The sequence below is a fragment of the Tupaia chinensis genome, unplaced genomic scaffold (assembly GCF_000334495.1).
Source record: "Tupaia chinensis unplaced genomic scaffold, TupChi_1.0 Scaffold144568_1, whole genome shotgun sequence".
NCBI lineage: Eukaryota > Metazoa > Chordata > Mammalia > Scandentia > Tupaiidae > Tupaia > Tupaia belangeri.
In genome coordinates, this window is record NW_006204428.1 from 20,529 (window position 1) to 42,416 (window position 21,888).

General features: G+C 40.8%; 1 protein-coding gene, 1 non-coding gene and 1 pseudogene across 2 annotated transcripts in view; all 3 read right to left on the minus strand.

Annotated features, from left to right (window-relative positions):
- Positions 1-21,888, minus strand: part of LOC102484609 (C2 domain-containing protein 5) — a gene marked incomplete at its 3' end in the record, with an annotated part of 39,965 nt that overhangs the window by 16,583 nt on the left and 1,494 nt on the right. Inside the window, exons 2-4 of the mRNA XM_006167168.3 lie at positions 21,738-21,856; positions 8,044-8,130; positions 3,293-3,464 (exon numbers count right to left, since the gene is read on the minus strand). Of these exons, the coding sequence (XP_006167230.1) occupies positions 3,293-3,464; positions 8,044-8,130; positions 21,738-21,827 (349 nt within the window). The remainder of the gene's footprint in view (positions 1-3,292; positions 3,465-8,043; positions 8,131-21,737; positions 21,857-21,888) is intronic.
- LOC106733720 (cytochrome b-c1 complex subunit 7 pseudogene) lies at positions 848-1,183 on the minus strand (annotated as a pseudogene).
- Positions 3,114-3,220, minus strand: LOC114005819 (U6 spliceosomal RNA). The gene has a single exon (XR_003547626.1). It is a non-coding gene; the product is annotated as a U6 spliceosomal RNA (small nuclear RNA).

The window sequence follows — 21,888 nt, forward strand, 5'->3', positions numbered from 1 at the left end:
TCTAAGAAAAGTGACTTACTAATTTACCTATTGAAACAATAAGAGAGAATAAGGCTCCTAACAAAGGGCCCATAAACAGATTTGTTATAATATTTTTTTTAAAAATTGGAAAATACATTCATTCATACAACTATTGCTTTAATCCAAGTCCACATTAATTCTTCAGTATCATTTTTGGCAACATAACATTTAATTGAATTTTATCTCCTGATTACAATGATAATATATATATACATTGTAGAAAATGTAGCTAAAGGCCAAAAAAGAACAAAGAAAAACAGCAGAAATATAATCCAGAAATGAAACTAATCAAGGATAAATATTTTATCATGTATTCTGACAGTTTCTCCAGTGATATCAAAATACATGCAATTCTTTTGTTTCTAGACAAATTTGGGATTATCATATAATATTTCACAATCTGAATCTTTTTTATTTATTTATTTTTTTGGAGAGGTTTTTGCTATAGGGCGCGTGCGCTCGCCAGACAGACAGAGAGAGACAGAGAGACAGAAAGTGAGAAATCACGCCCCAGAGGGGATGGTCATGCTGCGATCCCTTCTCCTCCATTCTCCTCTCGGGATCTTGGGCATGCACGTACACGCGCCGGGCGTGAGATTTAAGCCACCGGATCCGGAGACCTGAACCGCAGTCGACTGCGTGGGAGTCCTGCGACATAGCCATTACGCTAACTGCTGGTTCCCAGAATCTGAATCTTTTTTATACGAAACATTTATTTAAAGCAATACACCTCTAGACCAAATTATTTTTAAGTTAAAATTTTCAGGTTCGACCCCAACTTCATAAAAATACTTTAAGAACAACTGCATCCACGATTGCAACCTGGTTACTTCTTTGCCCACTCTTCTCTCTCTTTTCTTTCCCAAATAAGCTCTTTCAGATATGGCTCAAGGTAGAAATGATCCTCCTCGGATTTTGTCCACTGCTCTTTAGGCAAGACCTGCTGCCTCACGGTCAGGTCCAGGGCTCTCTTAATGTGAAGCATCCTGTCATTACAAAGGTTCTTAGGAAGTCTCCTTATGGCTTCCTTCACATCTTCATTCTCATATATCGTATCATCTCACATTAACCCCAGTTCATTGAATCCTGCAGCACTGTAATACCATTTTCAAATACCATCCGGCCACCAGCCTGATGCTAAAACAGCTAGCCTGCTCGCCATTTTGACCCAAGAGCAAAACCCACAATCTGAATTTTTTCATAACACAGCATACATGTTTTACTATGACATTGTTTTCTGAAAGCATGCTTTTTTTTGGTCTTAGTTTTTTTTACCAAAGGGCATGAGTGCTAGCCAGAGAGGAAGGGAACATGAGAAATCACCCTCCAGGGGGATAGGACCACGCCATAATCCCCCCCTCTCTTCCATTCTCCTCCTGGGATTTTGGCCATGCATGCACACATCCCCAGTGTGATTTTCAAGGTGCCAGTTCCAGGTCTCAAACCGTGTTTGGTGATATGGGAATCCAGCGCCTTAACCACCAAGCCACCTGCTGGCCCCCAAGACAGGCTTTTTCTGGACTGTATAACTCACGGTTTATATATGGCTGAATTCATTTAAGTAATCCCTGATTTCAATTTGTTTTGCCACTTTAAACATTAGTAAGTAATAGGATAAAAAACATGTCAAAATAAGCATAATTATATATAAATCTCAGCAAACATCTTATTTATTTTAATTAGCTTCTACAAATAGAATTGCCAGGTCAAAAATGCAAAATAAAGGCAATAAGCTGCAAAGCTAGAGAGTAAAAAGACAGTTCTCAACAGATTCATTGGCCACTCTAAAGAAACACTATACTTTTAGGCTAGCAGTTTTCACTGAAGCTGCAGGACCCTTTTAGAATCTTCAGAATAGTTAAGGATCTCTAAGAGTTTGCTTACATGAGTCATACCACATTAAAAATTAAACTTGAGAATTACAAATATATTTACTGATCACAATTAAAGTTATATTCATGACTCATTTACATTAAGAAACTTTTATAAAAACGTGTTTTCAAAAACAAAACAAAAAGGGACCAGCAGTTAGCATAATGGCTATGTCACTGAACTCCCATGTAGTATACCACAGTTCGAGTCCTGGAACTGATGGCTTAAACTCATGCCGTGTGCGTGTGCATGCATGCCCAAGATCTCGAGAGGAGAACGGAGGAGAAGGGATTGTGGCGTGGCCATGCCCCCCAGGGGGTGATTTCTTGCTTTCTGTCTCTTTGTCTCTCTCTGTCTTTCTGGCGAGCGCACGCACCCTAAAGCGAAAACAAAAAACAAAAACTGGCACTGTATTACCTATCTGCAAATCCCTACACTGTGTAGTTAAGTGAAAAATTGTTTTTCATTGTTGCTATGTTCAATGTCTAATAGCATCTATATATCATAAAACCTGTAGAAAACTTCACTGTACACTTGTGAGAAAGTAAAAATAAAAACAGTGAATGAAATAGGAGCATAATTCTGAAAATAGTTCTCAACTCAAGAAGCCTGCGAAACGATCTCAGCGACCTGCTATGTGTCCCCCAGAACATCCTTTGGATTCCTGTTATAGGTAGTAAAAAGTCTTTGAAGAATTTTTAAGTAAAAAAAAAAAGGTCAATATTATCAGTTTGAAAATGTGTTTTAGACAGAGTACCAATACTAGATATTTAATTAATGAAATTAATGCCTTTTTCGTACACCTTGTACAAATTTAGCAGGCGCTATTTCAAATTATGTTCAGAGAAACAGCTCTACCAACAATACTACTTGTCTGTGTTAAGAATGGCACTGAACTATGGAAGGCTTTTTCAAAATTTTTTTTATAATTTCTGGGTTTTTGGGGTTTTTTTGGAGAGGTTTCTGCTATAGGGCGCATGTGCTCTCCAGACAGACAGAGAGACAGAGAGACAGAAAGCGAGAAATCACCCCTGGGGGGATGGCCACGCAGCAACCCCTTCTCCTCCATTCTCCTCTCGGGTGGGATTTTGGGCACACACGCACACGCGCCCGGTGTGAGTTTAAGCTACCAGGTCCGGAACTCAAACCGCGGTCGACTACATGGGAGTCCAGCGACACAGCCGTTATGCCAACTGCTGGACCCTATAATTTCTGATTTTAAAAACATGGAACACGTCATGATTTTGGGAGTCTTTCCTGCACAGGAGCCAGGCTAATCTTCTCTAGACTGTTTCAATTTTAGTGTATGTGCTGCTAAACTTAGCTTAGTATAGAAATCTTTAAGGATAAATAAAATGATTACGATCGTGAGCTATTTTCTCAAAATATTACTCCTTACCGTGTATGGTGTCGTAAATTGGAAACCATCCTGAAATGACTGTTGCAGCCTCACTATACAATAGCGGATCGATGTCAATGTACACTTTACCAATGGCGTCATTTGCACTGTAAGTATCGTGGTCGAGCACTGTGATCTGCAGAGGTTCATCTTGTAAGTCTTCATCATCCACCTAAAAGTATACCTTAAAATTAAATCTTAGTTTTAAAAATCTCCATTACCACAAATAGATAGATAGATAGATAGATAGATAGATAGATAGATAGATATAAAACAATGAAAATAGTAATGAATTAGTTCTCCAAATAGTCTTACAGATTTATCTCTAGGCACAAAAGTAAAGAGAATATCACACATGAAAAAGTTATAATTCCTTTTCCTATACAAAATGCCATCACCTCTAAGCACAAACATTGGATTATTAGCACAAAACCAGTTTTAACCACTTTTTTTATTATCCTGTTTCACTACTCTACAATATACCATAAAAATGGTACAACAATATCCTTTCTCTTTGTAGGTAATAGAATTCATGCAATATCTACAGAGAAAAAGGATGCTAATGAATACAATGACACCATCATCCCTAAGGAATTTCAGAGAATAAAATGATAAGCTAAATTAACACTACATGTAAGAAAAAAATTAAATATCTACCACCTCTCCTTCTTTTACTCAATCATAATCAATTACTTATATGCCATGCCCTATACCAAAGAGAGGGACTATAATGGAGAACAAGGCAAAAAATATTTCTCCCTCACTGAAGATACATGCATTCTCTATTTTCGCTACCATCCACATTAATGTGCCAGTACCCCTCATCTAATGTGCTGGCTATAACGGAACACATTACATATAGCATGAAGATTACAATAGACTACCAAAGGATTATTAGTTTTCTTATATAATTAGAATGCTATACTTTCTTGGGACCAGCAGTTAGCATAATGGCTATGTTGCTGGGCTCCCATGTAGTTGACTGTGGTTCAAGTCCCGGACCCGGCGGCTTAAACTCACGATGGCTGGGTACGTGTGTGTGCGTGCCCAAGATCCCGAGAGGAGAATGGAGGAGAAGAGATTGCGGAGTGGCCATCCCCCCTGGGGGGGGGGGGGGTTTCTCCCTTTTAGTGTCCAGGCATGCGCACACGCCCTATAGCAAAAAAACTCTCCAAAAAAAGAAAAAAAAAAAAAAGAATGCTATACTTTCTTAATCCATATTCCATATGTATTAACATTTATTTTATTTATTTACTTTAAATTATGCCACAGGGAGCGTGCTCTCACCAGAGACAGAGAGAGAATGAGAAAGCGCTCCCTGTGGGGAGTGGTCATGTTGCAATCCTTTCTCGTCCATTCTGTCAGAATTCAAGGCGGGCATGCACATGCACACATGCATGCAGCATTTATTTCAAGCCACTTACTCGGTCTAGGATTCAAACTGTGCAGTTGCCAGGCTGGTGGGTGACGTGATAGTTAAGGGCACTGCACTCCCACATGAATGACCGTAGTTCAAGTCCTGGACCTAGTGCTTGCTTCTCACTTTCTCTTTCTCTCTCTCATTCTGTCCCTCTTTGGTCAAATTAAAATAAATAAATAAAATTTAAAAAAAAAAGAAAAAGAAACTTGGGGACCAGCAGTCAGTGTAATGGCTATGTCACTGGACTCCCATGTAGGCGACCGCGGTTCGAGTCCCAGACTCGGTGGCCTAAACTCATACCAAGTATGTGTGCGTGCGTACCCAAGATCCCAAGAGGAGAATGGAGGAGAAGGGATTCCGGTGTGGTCATCCTCCCTGGGGGGTGATTTCTCGTCTTGCTTTCTATGTCTCTTTTAGTCTTTCTGGCTAGCGCATGTGATCTATAGCAAAAAAACCCTCTCAAAAAAAAAAAAAAGAAAAGAAAGAAAAAGAAAATTACTTAATTTAAAAAAACAAAACAAAACAAAACTGTGCAGTTGGTCATATGGAGCCGGCTGCCTTCACACTAGGCCATGGGCTGGCTCAAAGTTTAACATTTTAAAGATAGTCTATGAACATTTGTGTCCTTACCAGACCAATCTAAATGTAATTAAGATTGAGCTTGAGTGAGGCCAGCCAGTTGGCATGGTGATTAAGGGGTGACCATGCCCCCACAGAGGATGCTTTCTCACTTTTCCTCTCTGTCTTTATCTGGTGAGTACACATACCTTCTTACAAAGAAAACAAACAAACAAAAAAACACTTAAATATGAAAAATTATGCCTTTCTTATCCCCTATTTCATTTCTTAGTGATTTTAGGCTAACAACTCAGACTCTGAAGATAATTTTAAAAGTTAATGTACACTGGGGCTATTACGTGACATGGTAGTTTAGGCACTGGACCCCCAAATGGCCAACTAGTTTGAGTCCTAGACCTGGCAGCTGGCTTTCTCACTGCCCACCTACCCCGCCCTGTCTTTCTGTCTCTCTCTGGTGAGTGCACATGCCTGATAGCAAATTAAAATGATAATAACTACAATTAAATAAATAATTATAAAATTAAAAAACAAGTTAAGTGTACACTGGACTGGCCCCAAAGCGCCGTTATTAAGCACTATACATAGGGCACCAGATGCTGCATAGCTAATTACGTTTCAAATCCTACCCTGGTGGTTTGAAAAACACACCAGGTACGTGTATATGTGTGCCCAAGATCATAACAGAATGGAGAAATGGAGGAAAAAGGATTGCGCCGTGGCCATGTCCCATTAGGGGACAGATTTTTCTCTCTCCTTCTCTCTAACAAAAAATAGTCTCTTCAACAAATGGTGCTTAGACAACTAGATTTATTCATGCAAAAGAAAAAAGTTGGGGCTAGCTCATGGCCTGGTCATTATGGAACCTGGATCCCACATGGCCAATTGTGCAGCTTGAGTCCTAGACCTAGTAGCTAGACACACAATAGGCACATTGTGTGTGCACACAAAATCCTGAAAGGAGGAAGGGTGAAAGAGAGGAGAAAGGACTGTGGCAGAACTATTCCCAGTGGGAGCAGGGATGCTTTCTCCCACACACTCTCTTTCTGATGAGTACATGTACCCTCTGGCAAATTAAAAACAAAAAGAAAAGAAAGTTGGCCTCTTTTTTTTTTCTTTTTTGTTTTTTTAAGACAGATTTTTTGCTATAGGGCACGTGCACTCGACAGAGACAGAGAGACAGAAAGCAAGAAATCACTCCCTGGGAGGATGGCCATGCCACAATCCTTTCTCCTCCATTCTCCTCTCAGGATTTTGGGCACGCACGCACATGTATTGTCATGAGTTTTAAGCTGCTGGGTCCAGGACTTGAACCACAGTTGACTACATGGAGTCTAGCAACATAACTACTATGCCATCTGCTGGTCCTGAAAGTTGGCCTTTTACAATTACAAAAATTAACTCAAAAGGGATCAATAACACATGTATGAGAGGTAAGCCATAAAATTCTGAGAAGAAAATACAGGGGTAAATCTTCATGACCTCAAGCTTGGCAGTAGAGTCCTTGACCTGACATTAGAAGCATGAGCAACTAAAGAAAAACAAATATACTGGACTTGACCAAATTTAAATTTTGTGCTTCACACTTTACAAGTTAAGTGATATATACTGATTGAATATGTAAAATAAATACAAATAAAAATAAATAAATTTTGTGCTTCAAAGGAAAATATGATGAAAGCGTAAGACCAAACCTACTGAATGAGAGACAATATTTGCATTCCACATGGTCAAATACACAGTTCAAGACTTGGTTCTGGAGGCTTAAAAAATATGGAACACACATGTGCATACAAGCCCCAAAATCCGAAAAGGTGAAGAAAGGGTGGGAAAGGGACTATCACATGGCCATTTCCCACAGAAACAACAACATGACTGAAAAAAAAAAAAAATAGCTAAAAAATAAACAAAATGTGATATATACATACAATGAAATATTGTTCATCCATAAAAATGAAATTCTGATACATGCTACAAAATGTTATGAACTTTGAAAACATTATGCTAAGCAAAAGAAGCCAGATATAAAAGGACAAATATATGATTCTACTTATATGAATTATCTAGCACAGGCAACTCAAAAAGATACAAAGTGGATTAGAGATTATCAGAGGGGAAACAAGGAAATGGGGAGTTACTGAACAACGTTGTGAACGTATTTAATGCCACCAAGTTGTCCACTTAAAAATACAATATAGCTTTACCACAATTTTTTTTTTTTTTTTTTTTAGGTTTTTGCTATAGGGCATATATGCTTGCCAGACAGAGATGGAGAGAGGAAGTGAGAAATCAACCACCAGGGGAGATTCCCATGCTGCAATCCCTTCTCCTCCACTCTCCTCTTGGGTTTTGAGCTTGTGCGCCCACACCCGTCATGATTTTCAAGCAACCACATCTAGGACTTGAATCATGGTCAGTCAGGCAGGAACCTTAACCACCACACCACCTGCTGGCCAGGTTACCACAATTAAAAATTTTGTTCTCAATCTGTATACTGTTCAACAAGAAATTTTTGGTATATGCCAAAATCCAGAGAAAAAAATAATATATTTGAGAACCTTTTATTCATCTGTGTTATCATATACTATATTTTCTTAACTGTAGTGTAATTTTAAAAAAAAACTCAATATTCCTAAATTCAGCAGAAAAAGTAAATATTTTTATGGTGTAGAAAAACCACTACACTTGAAATGAAAAGTACTCTTATCATTCCTGGGGAAAACATACACACAATTGCTAACATTTAAAAACTTACCTCAAATTTAAACCATTCTGAGTTCCACTGAGGGTTCAGTGACTTGAGGTACACATCTGTTTTAAAGGTAGTATTACCAAATTTTACCTAAAAACAAATAAAAAGTGAGTTAAACATAAATATTGAAAATATGAACAGGGTCAACTCTGTAACCTAGTGGTTATGGGAAACTGGATCCCACATGGTTGACCATGTTCTGAATCCTGGTCTGGAGGGTAGAGAAATATAATGAGCACATGTATATGTGGGTCTAAAATCCTGACAGGATGGAGAAATGGAGAAGGAATTATGTCCCACTCTGGGGTGCTTTCTCTCCCTCTTTCTGTCTCTAGCAATTTAAAAAAAAAAAAAAAAAGGGGACTAAATGTTTGTTTTTGTTTTTTTTTTTTTTTGGAGAGGTTTTTGCTATAGGGCGCGTGCATTTGCCAGAAAGATAGAGAGAGACAGAGAGACAGAAAGTGAGAAATCACCCCCCAGGGGGGAGTGGCCATAGCAATATCCTTCTCCTCCATTCTCCTCTCGGGATCTTGGGCACTCACGCACATGGGTCCAGCGTGAGTTTAAGCCACTGGGTCCGGGACTCGAACGGCAGTCAGCTACATGGGAGTTCAGCAACACAGCCATTATGCTAAATTCTGGTCCCAAAAGGAAAGTATAATGTCAGCCAGGCAATGAGAAAGGATTAACAATGGGGAACCAGCCGTTAGCGTAATGGCTATGTCGCTGGACTCCCACGTAGTCGACCGCGGTTCGCGTCCCGGACCCGGTGGCTTGGAACTCACGCCGGGCACGTGTGCGTGTGTGTCCAAGATCCCGGGAGGAGAATGGAGGAGAAGGGATTGCGGCGTGACCATCCCCCCTGAGGGGTGATTTCTCGCTTTCTGTCTCTATGTCTCTCTCTGTCGGGCGAGCGCACGCGCCCTATAGCGAAAACCTCTCAAAAAAAAAAAAAAAGGAAAAAAAGAAAGGATTAACAATGGAGGGGTAAAAAAGACAACTATCCCCTGAGACAAAATGGAAGAGAGGTTCCAGCAAATGGTATAGAGGTTAAAGTGGCTAGATCCCGCATGGTGGAATATGTGGTTTGAGTTCCAGTCCCAACAGATTGAATTAAAAAAGAAAGAAAGAAAGAAAGAAAGAAAGAAAGACAGACAGACAGACAACTGAGTACATGCATATACATGCCCAAAATCCTAAAGGAGAATAAAGGAGAAGAGATTGTGACATGGCTATCCTCTCTGGAGGGTGATTTTTTTTTTAATTTCTCTCTCTCTCACACATATGCACAAGTGCATGAGAAGAAAAAAAAAACCTAAGGGGAAAAAAAGGGAAAGATTATGATGAGTTCAGATAAACTTGTAGAACATACCAGAACAAGGGATTACCTACTGTTCTACATGACCAGCTCAGAGAGAAATTAAGTTATAGATCATGGACCGCTTCCATGGCCACATGGTTAAGGCAGCCAGGTCTCACATGGTTAACAGTGCAGTTCAAGTACCAGACCTAGAAGCTTGAGAAACACACTGGATGCACGCGTGTGCATGCCCAAAACCCTAAAAGGAGGGAAAGATGGGAGGAAAGGAATTACACTGTAATCACTCCCCACAGAGATGCTTTCTCCTCTGCCTGTCTGTCTCTCTGGAGAGTGTACCTTAGCATGATGAAACTTCGTTGAGGTATTGATACTTCTCTCCCCCTCCTCTGTCTTATGCATGTGTTCTCTTTCGTGAACTAAAAAAAAATAAACTCTAAAAAAAATTGAGCGCAGATGAAAAAATAAAGTCTTGAGGGGGACAGACCAGCAAATATATATAATCAAAAGGTGAAACAAGTCAGACGACTATCCTAGTACCATCTCAGCAAGGGAATCCGGAACTATAGTCCATTATTACAAAAACTTGGTAATATTTGCTTACTTTTTTTTCCCCATAGTTTGCTATAGAGTATGTGCGCTCAACAGAGAGAGAGAGAGAGAGAGACAGAAAAAGAATATGAGAAATCACTACCCGGGGGGGATGACCACACTATAATCCCTTCTCCATTCTCCTCTCAGGACATTAGGCATGATTGCACACTTGCCTGGTGTGATTTCCAAGCCACCGTGCAGCCAGCCAGGTGGAATATAGCCACCTTAACCTTCACACCAATTACTGGCCCACTTGTACTTTCCCGTATTTGTTATATTTTATTTCTATAGCTTTTCACACGGTGTGATCAGTAATAAATGTTATCCTTTAAGGGTTTTATGCTTCTAGCTTCAGGAACCATTAGAGGAGTTGGATGGGAGATGATCTTATTTCATAGTCAATCCCGGCCTGCACTAAATCAGGATCTGGGGTATATACACCTACCCGATGTGTTTTCAAGCTGTTTTCAAGCCATTTCAGCCATGTGGGATCTCACTCCCTTAACCACTAGGCTACTGGGTCAACCCTGAACCTATTTTTTAAAATACATTATTTTAAAATTCAGAAATATCAGGGCCAGCAGATGGCATGGTGGTTAAAGGCACTGGATTCCCACATGGCTGACTGTAGTTCGAGTCCCAGACCTGACAGTGTGCTTCCTTTTTTTTTTTTTTTTTTTGGGGGGGGGGGGGCTTGCTATACAGCACGAGCGCTTGCAAGACAGACAGAGAGAGACAGAGACAGAAAGCGAGAAATCACCCCTCCGGGGGGATGGCCACGCCGCAATCCCTTCTCTTCTGTTCTCCTCTTGGGATCTTGGGCACGCACGCACACACACGTGCCCGGCGTGAGTTTTAAGCCACCGGTTCCAGGACACAAACCGCGGTCGACTACATGGGAGTCCAGCGACATAGTCATTACACTAACTGCTGGTCCCGACAGTTTGCTTTCTTATTTTCCCTTTCTCTCTCTGTCTGTCTCTGGCCAAACTAAAAAACTAGTGGTAACAAATAGAATTAAATAAATAAATAATTCTTTTTACAAAATTCCAAAACATTCAAAAATAAAATTAAATTGGTAAAATAAAATTAAATTAGTAATAATTGTATTTTTATTTGAATTACAGAATTCTGGATCCTTTCCAGGAATTAAACTTACAGAGGGACTTTCACATAAACCGTTCTTCCTAAAAAATATAAAAACTAAATTGTTTAACAAGAAAGTGATAGAATAAATCATATGCATACCATCTACAGAATAGAGTCTATTACAGGTACAATCATGGGACATGATCAGTGACATAACTGAGGAAATAAGCAGCAGCATGTATAAAGTATGCTTATATTTGTTTCTAAAAGCAGGTACACATGAATTTTTTTCTTTTTTTTAAGGTTTCGCCATAAGGCGCAAGAAATCACTCAAGGGAAACTGACAAATAGTGAGAAGGAAAGTGTGAAATCACCCTCTAGGGAGGAGGTAATCACTCAAGGGAAACTGACAGATAGTGAGAGGGAAAGTGTGAAATCACCCTCTAGGGAGGAGGGCCATACCACAATCTCTTCTCCTGCAGTGTCCTCCTGGGACTTTGGGGCACACGTGCACAAGTATCCCATGTGATTTTCAAGCCACCAGAACCAGGACTCGAATGGTGGTCAGCCATGTGGGAGTCCAGCACTGACTATAAAACAACTATGCCCCTGCTGGCCCCCATATGAAAGTATCATTTCTGATAGGGAGAGAAAGTAAATGAACACAAACAAAAGAACAGACGGCAATTATCCCTGCAAAATGGACTAACCGAGGGACCAGCAGTTAGTGTAATGGCTATGTCGCTGGACTCCCATGTAGTCAACCGCGGTTTGTGTCCTGGACCCGTGGTTTAAAACTTATACCGGGCGCATGTACGTGCATGCCCAAGATCTCGAGAGGAGAACGGAGAAGGGATTGCGGCATGACTATCCCCTCTGGGGGTGATTTCTCACTTTCTGTCTCTATGTCTCTCGGTCTGGCAAGTGCACGCGCCCTATAGCAAAAACCTCTTAAATAAATAAATAAATAAATAAATAAAAGGACTAACAGAGTGTACATAATACAATACTTCAAGTTATACTTTGAGTATTTTAATCTTTTTAAATGAGAAGTATTCATGTATTACTTATTTTTCTTAAATCATGATTTTAAGGAAACGAAACAATGAGAAGAAAGGTTCCTACTTAAATGCTAAATTTTCATTACGATACAAATGCAAAGCATAAAGGAAATATTTGTTGTTTAATGTACCTAAAACTGGCATATTTGAAGTAAAATGTTAGGATGTATATAACTGTTCATAAAACATACTTAAGGGTTTTGGCTCAACTGCCAAAAATAGCCTACGTTTTTCTTTTTAAAGGTGTTTGCCACAGGGCACATGCCCTCCCCAGAGAGAGACAGTGAGAGGAAAAGTGAGAAGTCACCTTGGGGAGTAGCGATGGCTATGCAGCAATCCTTTCTTCTCCTGGGATTTTAGGGATGCTTGCTCATGCGCCTGGTATGATTTTCAAGCCAACAGTCCAGTTGGTCATGTGGGAGTCCAGCACCTTATCCACTAAGCCACCTGCTGGCACCTCTCCTGTCATAGTTTAAGTTATAAATTCAAAGCCGCCTTCATTTTGCCCCACGATAGCAGCTGTGCTTTGCTATGCTTTTTTTCCTTTGGTTAGCTAACCATTCTAGATATAATCATCTGGTATTCTCCAAATTGCATTAAACCAACAATATGCGAGATACTAGAAAAAAAAGAAAAAGGCTAGAATGTGTATTTTGCCAATTTTGTGATGACTTCCCTTCTAGTAAAAGAGAATCATGGTTCATTGGCTATTATTTAATTCAAAGGAGATTTTATTACTCAGTAATTAAATGAATGTCTCACAACTTTGTTAAAGACCATCAAGAATTTTAATGGAGATTTCTCCACTTAAAGAAGGCATTCTCTAAAAAACATTAGCTAAATTACCTTGAGAAAGTTATTTAACCTGTTATTTAAATCTGCTTCCTCCTCTGCAAAAGTGGAATTGCTGTGAGCATTTCATTAGATAATGCATGTAAAGACCCAGTAAAATGTCTGATATGCTGAAAAAAACTCATTAAATATATCCTTCTTTTCCCTGCCCCTTTCTCTTAAAGGTTCCTGGGAGGCAGAAAAATAATGACAGTGTAGAGGCAGTGGTGGCATATCTGGACCTACATAGGAAAGGTCCTGGGTTTGCATCCCAGGGCCTCTCTGAGCATGCCAGGTGCACATACCCGTGGTCTGGGCCTAAAACTGAGGATGGATCACAGCATGAAGACCTGTTGTGGGGGTACATGCTCCCATGTGTCTCTTACTCCCTTCTTCCCTCCCTCTCTTTCATGAAAGAAAGAAACTTAAAAAATAAATAAATAAATAAAAGACCATGCATTTTAGCTGAACAGTCAGTAACATGTACGTTAAAACTGAGATATATCCTACAGAATGCTACAAGAATTATCACCTTTGAGCCTTAACTGACTAATTAACTCACATCATATATAGTAGAAATTCCCTCAACTAAAGCAATGAAAGCCAGTATTCAACCACTTCATCAAACATTTGGTTAAATCAGAGAATCATTAAAAATAATAAAAACCAAGGCCAGCAGGTGACGTGATGGTTGAGGCCACTGGACTCCCACATGGTCAACTGTGCTTCAAGTCCTCTCACTTTTTCTCTCTCTCTCTCTGTCCCTCTCTGGTACGTAAGTAAAGTAAGTAAGTAAGAAAGAAAGTTAAATAAAGTAATTCTTTAAAAAATTAGTAATAATAATGAAAACCGGGACCAGCAGATGGCATAGCAGTTATGTTGCTGGATTCTCAAGCAATTGACCGCGGTTGGAGTCCTGACCCTGGCGGCCTAAAACTCATGGCGAGCATGTGTGCCTGAGATCCCGAGAGGAGAATGGAGAAGGGATTACAGTGTGGTCATCCCCCCTCCCCCACCCGGGGGTGATTTTTTTGCTTTCTGTCTCTTTGTCTGTCTAGCAAGCACATGCGACAGATTTTCAAATTAAACAAACATTTATCCCTCTTATCTTTCTTGTAACTTAAGGTAGTTTTTTGAGTAAAGAGCCACTGTTTAAAATTCTACATCATTTTTGCATAAACCACAGTCATAATGTATCACTTCTGGCTTTGTTTTATGGGCTGTTATGGTTTAAATAATGGTTTGTTCCCCAAAATTTCCTGTTTTAGAATCTGAGGTGGGGAGGTCTACTGGGTAGCACCTGGTTCATGACTACATCACCAAGGCAACACGCTCATGAGTAAATTAATGATATCTTGGGAGACCCAGTAGGTTTTAGATCTCATAAGAGGTGAGTTCTCATGGAAGCTGGTTGCTATAAGAGAGTAAGCTGCTGGCTCTCTTTTTGCACATGCCCACCATCTTCTGAGATTCTAAGGGTGTGCTGTAAGCCTAGGACTTAGGGCTTTTCAGCCAACCAGAATAATGAATTTGTAAACAATCTCTCTCATCTTTATAAATACCTGGGTCCAGGTACTTCTGTTAGCAGTGCAATAATGGACTAAGATAGTAGCAGATTTAAAATTGCTTGTGGGGCAATTTGGGCACAATAACAAAGCAAGACCCTCTGTGAGACCCCTGAGGGAAGGATGCCAGTTTATATGCATCTGCAGACCTCCCTGAGTACTCTAGGTATGTGTGTATACACAGTGTGTGCCCATGATCTAGGCAGGCTGAAGTTGGGGTATAGTGAGGCATCAAGACCCTATTGGGGTACTATTATCTGTTTCTTTCTGTATTTCTTGCTCATGGAATAAACTTTTTTAAAAACTGCTTGTAAAAAAATATATGAACATAGAAGGACAAGCAGATGGCGTAAAAGGTTACATCACTGGACTTCTGGAAGTTGACTGCTGCTCGAGTCCTGGGCCCAGCTGCTTAAAACATGCTAGGCGTGTGTGTATGAGTGCTCAAGATCCCAAGAGAAAATAGAGGAGAAAGGATTGTGGCATGGCCATCTTCCTGTGGGGTGAGTTCTCGCTTTTTGTCTCTCAGTCCCTGTGTCTCTCTGGCAAGCACACATGCCCTACAGCAAAAATCTCTCTCAAAAAAAGTAAAAAATAAATAAATAAATAAACATAGAATCCTGTATCTTTTACAATCTTCTCTCCATTTAAGTCAGAGGCAATTTTTAGTGCCTGTTTCCACAAGTCTTTACATAAAGGTTTAAATAAATTACAATAATAAACATAGCTGACATAAACAGATCTGTGAATAAACACAATTGCCTCCCGGTAAAGTATATCATCCAACTGATGGGAGACTCCAGACACAATGGAGAAAAGTCTAACGATTTGAGAATATTCAAGAACATGCTTTATGGAAGGAATGCAAAGCACTGGGGACTACAATGAGTCAGTTAAGGGAAGTCAGTTAAACGCCTGAGGCAAGATAGTGGAGTAGCAGTAAAACACAACAGTTCAAGTCTGGAGATCTACCTGTGCACACGGGGTACAGAGGTCTGCCCGATATCCAGGGTGGGCTCGGAGTGAATCAGGTATCAAGATCCTCCTGTTGGGGGTACTATCTCTTTTTCTCTCACTCATGGAAAAATAAATAAATACATTTAAAAAAAAAAAAATTTCCGCTACACAGACTTCTCCCCGTAATGCTCATACTACTCAGTGATTTGCTCCTCCCCTTACCTGATTTATTTCCACTTCTACTCATCAAGAACCCTCTTTTCAATTACGTAAGTTCCACCTCTCTTTTAGCTTTTATCAAGTTTGACATAATCACATAAAAATGTCTCATCTTTCTTTCAGCTTGTGAACATATTACCATCCCCCAGGCCCAGTATGATTTCTCATGACTAGCCTAGGCTTCATTATCTCCCTCTGAAAAGAGCTTATTATTACTTACAGACTACAGCACACAACTTATCCCTTTATTATATTAATCCTTCATTATCCCCTGTTTCCTGTATTAAATTTTCCCTTTCTTCTGGATTATTCCTAACACGTAAATACATTCTAGTATCTTGTTCTAAGTACTAAAAGCTACATGCTACTTAAATATCACATTATTTTTCCTCTCCTTTTATATCTAGATTCTTGAAACAGTTGCCTACTCATACTGTTTCTACTTCCCTGTTTCCGGTGTACAGAAAATCTCCTGTAACTCACTACAACATGGGCTTCAGTCCTTATCACACCTCTTATCAGAATCAGTAACAACCTCCTTACTGTCCATTCAGTGATTTCTCTATCCTCTTTTTTTTTTCCCCTAAAGTTTTTGCCCTAGTGCACACACACTCACCAGACAGGCAGGGAGACAGAAAGAGGGAAAATGAGAAATCACCCCTCAGGGAGATGGCCACACCACCGTTTCTTCCATCATCCTCTTGAAATTTTACACACATCCACATGCGCCTGGCATGATTTTCAAGTTGTCAGGTCCAGGACTCAAACCATGGTCAGCCATGTGGGAAACCAGCCCAAGCCACCATGCTACCTGCTAGCCCTCTCTATCCTCTCACTAGACTTCTCAATACCATTTGACAGTTAAGAGCTGCTTCTTTCTAGAAATTTCTTCTGTTACCTTCTAAGTTCTCAGTTTCTTGATTTCTCTCCCTACCCCTAGCTAACAATCTGTTTCTTTGCCCTGGTCCATCTACTCTAATTTTAGTAGATGTCTTAATGTCAAATTTGTTCAAGAATCCATCTTCTTTCTAAGTCAGAGGTTTGTAAAAGGGATGGAACAATTCCTAAGGGAGTTGTGGAACGTTGTAGTGGTATTTTGAAGTGGAAATATTAGATCATCAAAAATGTCATGACACATTTTGCACAGAAAAACATGACTTTTCCAGCAACCCAACAGTAGCAATATTTAGTGAAGAAAGGTCAGAGATGCTAGGTGTCCTGCAAAATAAGAGCGCTCCCAACAGTGAAAACTTGTCCCATGTCATGACTCTTTTTATTTTTTTAATTTTTTGCTATAGGCTGTGTGCACTAATGGGCAGGGGGGGAAGAAAAACTGAGAAAGGATCCCCCAGGGGGGATGGCCATGCTGGCAATCCCTTCTCCACTCTCTTCTTGGGATTTCTGGCACACATGTACACATACCCAGCATATCTTCTAAGCTGCAGGGTCCAAGACTCAAACTAGTTGACCACGTGAGATCCAGTGCTTTAACCACCATGCCACTGGCTAGCTCCTGACTTTCAAATGTCCAACCAGACAGTCACATGGGTAATAAACCTTCCTAGAGCCAATTCAATTTCCCAGACAAAAGTACTAGGATGGTGTCTCAACACACCTAATTGGAACTATAACAATCACATAACTCAGTAACTGCTTTTGCCCAAGAGTTGACTGTTTTGGAAAATCTGATAACCAATGGCAATAAATATCTGAGATGCCCAAACTACACAACTGACTCAGTGTGTGTAAAGATCAGTCACATCCACATGATTTTACAGAAAGGTTAAGCACTCTTCATCGCGTTTACCTCAGCTCTATTTTCTCCACACAGGGCACTTCTCATCATCCAACATACTGTATTTTTTACTTATCTTCTTTACAGACTCCCTTCTCCCACTAAAATGTTAAGTCTATGACTGAGGAAATTTCTGTTTTAGTCACTGCTCTATCCCCAGTGCCCAATATTGTGTCTGATACATGCAAAGGCTTAATAAATATTCACTGGCTTAGTCTGATTACTTTGTATTTTCTACTCTGGTCATGAGCAATACTGAAATAATACCCGAAGTATCTTTAGTTCTCTGTCCTATTACAGTTAGAACATTATATTGATATTTTTGTATTTTGAGTACAGATGGGTTACATGAGCTACAAATATTATGCCAGGATAGTAAAGGATAAATTTTGAAATGCCTAATATATATATATATACAAAGGGGACGATGGGACTCATTTGACCGCTCATGTCACTCACCCACATGAGCTCATCTTTTTTTCTTTTCTTTTTTTTGGGAGAGGTTTTTGCTATAGGGTGCGTGCGCTCGCTCGCCAAACAGACAGAGAGAGACAGAGAGATAGAAAGCGAGAAATCCCCCCCCGGGGGGATAGCCACGCCACAATCCCTTCTCCTCTCGGGATCTTGGGCACGCATGCACACGCACCCAGCGTGAGTTTAAGCCACTGGGTACGGGACGCAAACCGCGGTCACATGGGAGTCCAGCGACACAGCCATTACGCTATTGGTCCCTCATTTTTAACTGAGATCTTGCAAAAACACCACAGTCACAACCCAATTGCCCCCTTGACAACTACCATTAATGGTCCTAAAAACATCTCAAATCTAGTATGGCCAAATGGAAACTGATACTCTTCAGCAATCTCTACCATCCCTGTGGATCTCAGAGAACCTGATGACTATAGAGAGCTAGAGGTCTTCTTTTGGTCTCCCTTTCCCTGGGTCCAACTGTAATCTACCAACAAATCCTCTAGAATCTATCTGTTAAATATATGTGGAATTCATGCACTTCTCCCCTTTACCAAAACCATCACCTTAGCTCAGAGTACCTACTCTTGAAGTGATTACAGACTCTCTTAGCAGTTGTCTCCTTCCGCTCTTTCCCCTTCAATCCATTCTTCACATATGAACAAAACTACTCGTCTTAACTGCTTCCCACTGAATTCAGAATGAGATTCAAACTACTAATCATGATCTATAAGGCCTTGCATGCTTGGCTACTTAACACTCAGTTCACCATCTTCCTTTCATTCACACATCATATATACAACATATATACTTGAACAACATATATATATCAGCTAGAACAGTGACTAGCATGGCATCTCCTATTATCAGACATTCAGTAACTGTTGAAAAAGTAGGAGGGGGAGGCCTACCCATAGTGACACAGGTGGTAGGGTACCACTGCATGCTACTATAGTCACTTGGGAGGCCAAGGTTCAGAGCCTGGGCCAACCTGAGGACGCTGAATGCATGGTACTGGCTGACAAGGAGGCTGGAGGAAGTACTGTGGCATGATGAGGTCCTGTTGGGGTTACCTGTCTGTAAGTCACCCTTAAACCTGCCCCCTCCCTTACTAACAAAATCCTCTTTGTTATCAAGGCCTGACTAAGAATTATGTTATTTATTTATTTAATTAACCATTTTAATTTGACCAGAGAGGGACAAAGGGACAGTGAGAGAAAGTGAGAAAGCAAGTTGCCAGGTCCAGGTCTCAAACTGTGGTCAGCCACATGGGAGTCCAGTGCCCTTAACCACCATGCCACCTGTAGGCCCCAAGGCCTGACCATTTTAACCTAAGAAATATCCCAACTTTTTCTCTTTTTGGGCCAGCGGGTGACATGATGGCTGAAGTACTGGACTCCCACATGGCAGGCCGTGGTTCAAGTCCCAGACCCAGCGGCTTGCTTTTTCACTTTCTTTCTCTCTGGTGACTGCATGTATCCTATAGCAAAATTAAAAAAAAAAAAAAAAAAAAAAGATGATTAATAAAATTAAATAATTGTTTTACTTTTTAAAAAAATCTTTGTCTTTTATTAATTCAGCACTTCGTAATGTTGGACCCACATGGGAGGGTCTCAGGTTCACAAGGCCTCCTGAACACACACGAGACTCGTGCACATGCCAACGATAAGGTTGGCTGAGGCTGGTGGTGAACTGCAGTGTAATGAACCCATAGAAGGTACTTGTCTTTCTGTCTCTCTCTCTCACGGAAGAAAAAATAACCTTTAAAAAAATCCTTCTCTTCCATTTCATTCTCACATAATGCCAGGATAATTTTACCACTTTCTTAACTGATCACCCTGCCTCACCTCTCATCTGTCCAATCCACCAATGACATCACCATATCACCATTCAGGTCATCTTATTTAAAAAAAAAAAAAAAAAAAAGGAAGGAAGAAAAAGAAGAGAAAAGAAAGAAACTAATACTAACTATGAACTTATTTTATTTTTGCTTCAAAAGCTTCCCTGGCTTACCCCTACTTACACAACAAACAAAAAATAGTACAGAAAATGAGGCCTGATGCCAGCATACATTTTCAGCCTCATGAAAAAAACGAGTTTTTTTTTCCCCCCCACACGTCCTTTACTCCAGACATGTCTCAAACTCAGATGGTTCCCTGAACATACCATGCACCCCATTCTGCCCCTTTGCCTTTGATGTCCCCTTTGCCTCGTAAAATCCTGGGTGTTCTTCAAGCCTCAGCTCAAACGTCACTTTCTAAGAAGCCCTCCTAACCTTCAGAGACAGAAGTAGCTTCCATATTCACACATGACATTCATCACGTTATCTGGAGCGACAGTATTAGTGATGATGGAGAGCACAGACTGCCAGGCCATAGGAGTTTACCAGCTAAGTAACCTTAGGCAAATTATTTACCATCGCCAGGCCTCGGTTACACCATTTGTAATATGGAATAATAGCAAAAATCTTACGGAAGAACTGTTGGAAAGGTTATGAATTAAAAACTGGCACAGATCCGGCAATAATGAGACCCAATACATGTTAGCTATTAGTTATTAATATAAGTCGGTGGGTCACTCCCTGAGCTACCTCAAAACTTAATATCATGTTTTGGTTAGGAGTGTATCCCCATTACCTGGCATGTGGCCCAACAGCAGTCAGAATTTTCTCAAATGAAAATGATGCTAGGATTAAGAATTACCACTACAGGAGCCAGCAGGTACCATGGAGGGTAGGGTGCTGAACTCCCACATGGTCAACAGTGGTTCAAGTCCTGGACCTGACAGCTTGCTTTCTCACTTTCCTTCTCTCTCTGTTTCTCCCTCCAGTCAAATAAAAAATAACAATGATGATGAAAAATGAAATTAAGTAGTTCTCTTTAAAAAAAACAGAATTACTATGACAATGTTAGGGGTGGAGAGTGAACTGCAATCATAAGGCAAGAGAACCTTTAGAGAAACATCAAGAATATTTTATTACATTGAGATGAAAATAGGTGGTATATTATCATATATCTATCAACTATAAGCATTAATAGCCCAATGATTACTGGTCTAATGCTCTGGCTCATCACATCAATTTTTATTGCAGTTTTTACTTGGCTTCTTTCAGACTTTGGGTTATTACTTTCCGGGCCCTAGGCCTGTACTAATTTGCATGACTTTTAAACTAATCATTAGATTTAAAAAGCAATTTCGCAATTTAAACCTATGGCACTTAATTGACTTTCTACCTCAAGGCACTAAATTACTCTCAAACAGTTCACCAGACCTACCAGTCCATACAAGCGCAGAGAGTGTTACAGATGTGTTTAGAACTTAACACCGACGATTCAGAAAACATCGTGCTAAAGAGGGAATCTCCTCTCACTGGGGGTACCCCCAAAGGGCAGTATCTACGTTCTTAAATGTGATGTCCACTGGTCTGGTCCCTAAAGAAGAGCGTGCGAGCGCACGCGCACACACGCACGCGGGTGTGTGTGTGTGTGTGTGTGTGTGTCTGCAGGCGCGCAGCCAAGCCTGGGGCTCCCCCCAGGCGGCAGGTGGCCTGCCCTAGGTCCTGACACAGGGTCATCCACATGCAGAGCAGTACGAGCCTCCCCTCGCTGCAGGGTGCGACGAGGACGCCAGCGAACCGCGCACCCATCCAGCGGCGGTCGTCCCTCGTGGGAGGGCTGGACGAGCACCGCACATGCCGGGCAGTCCAAAAGGGAACCGGCTGAGGGGCTGGGGCCAGGTGGGTGGATCCTTGACAAGGCTTGACGCTCCCTGGGTTCGAAGGGGCATGACCTTGCACCAACCTCCACGAAGGCATCAGTCAGGTCACTAGCACGGTCCATCACTGGCAAATGGCGCCCGGCCACGATTTTCACCTTCAGCTTCCCGGGCATCGTCTCGGCTTCGGCCTCTTCTCCAGCTCCTGCAGAAACAAACAAGCAAGTCTGCGCCGAG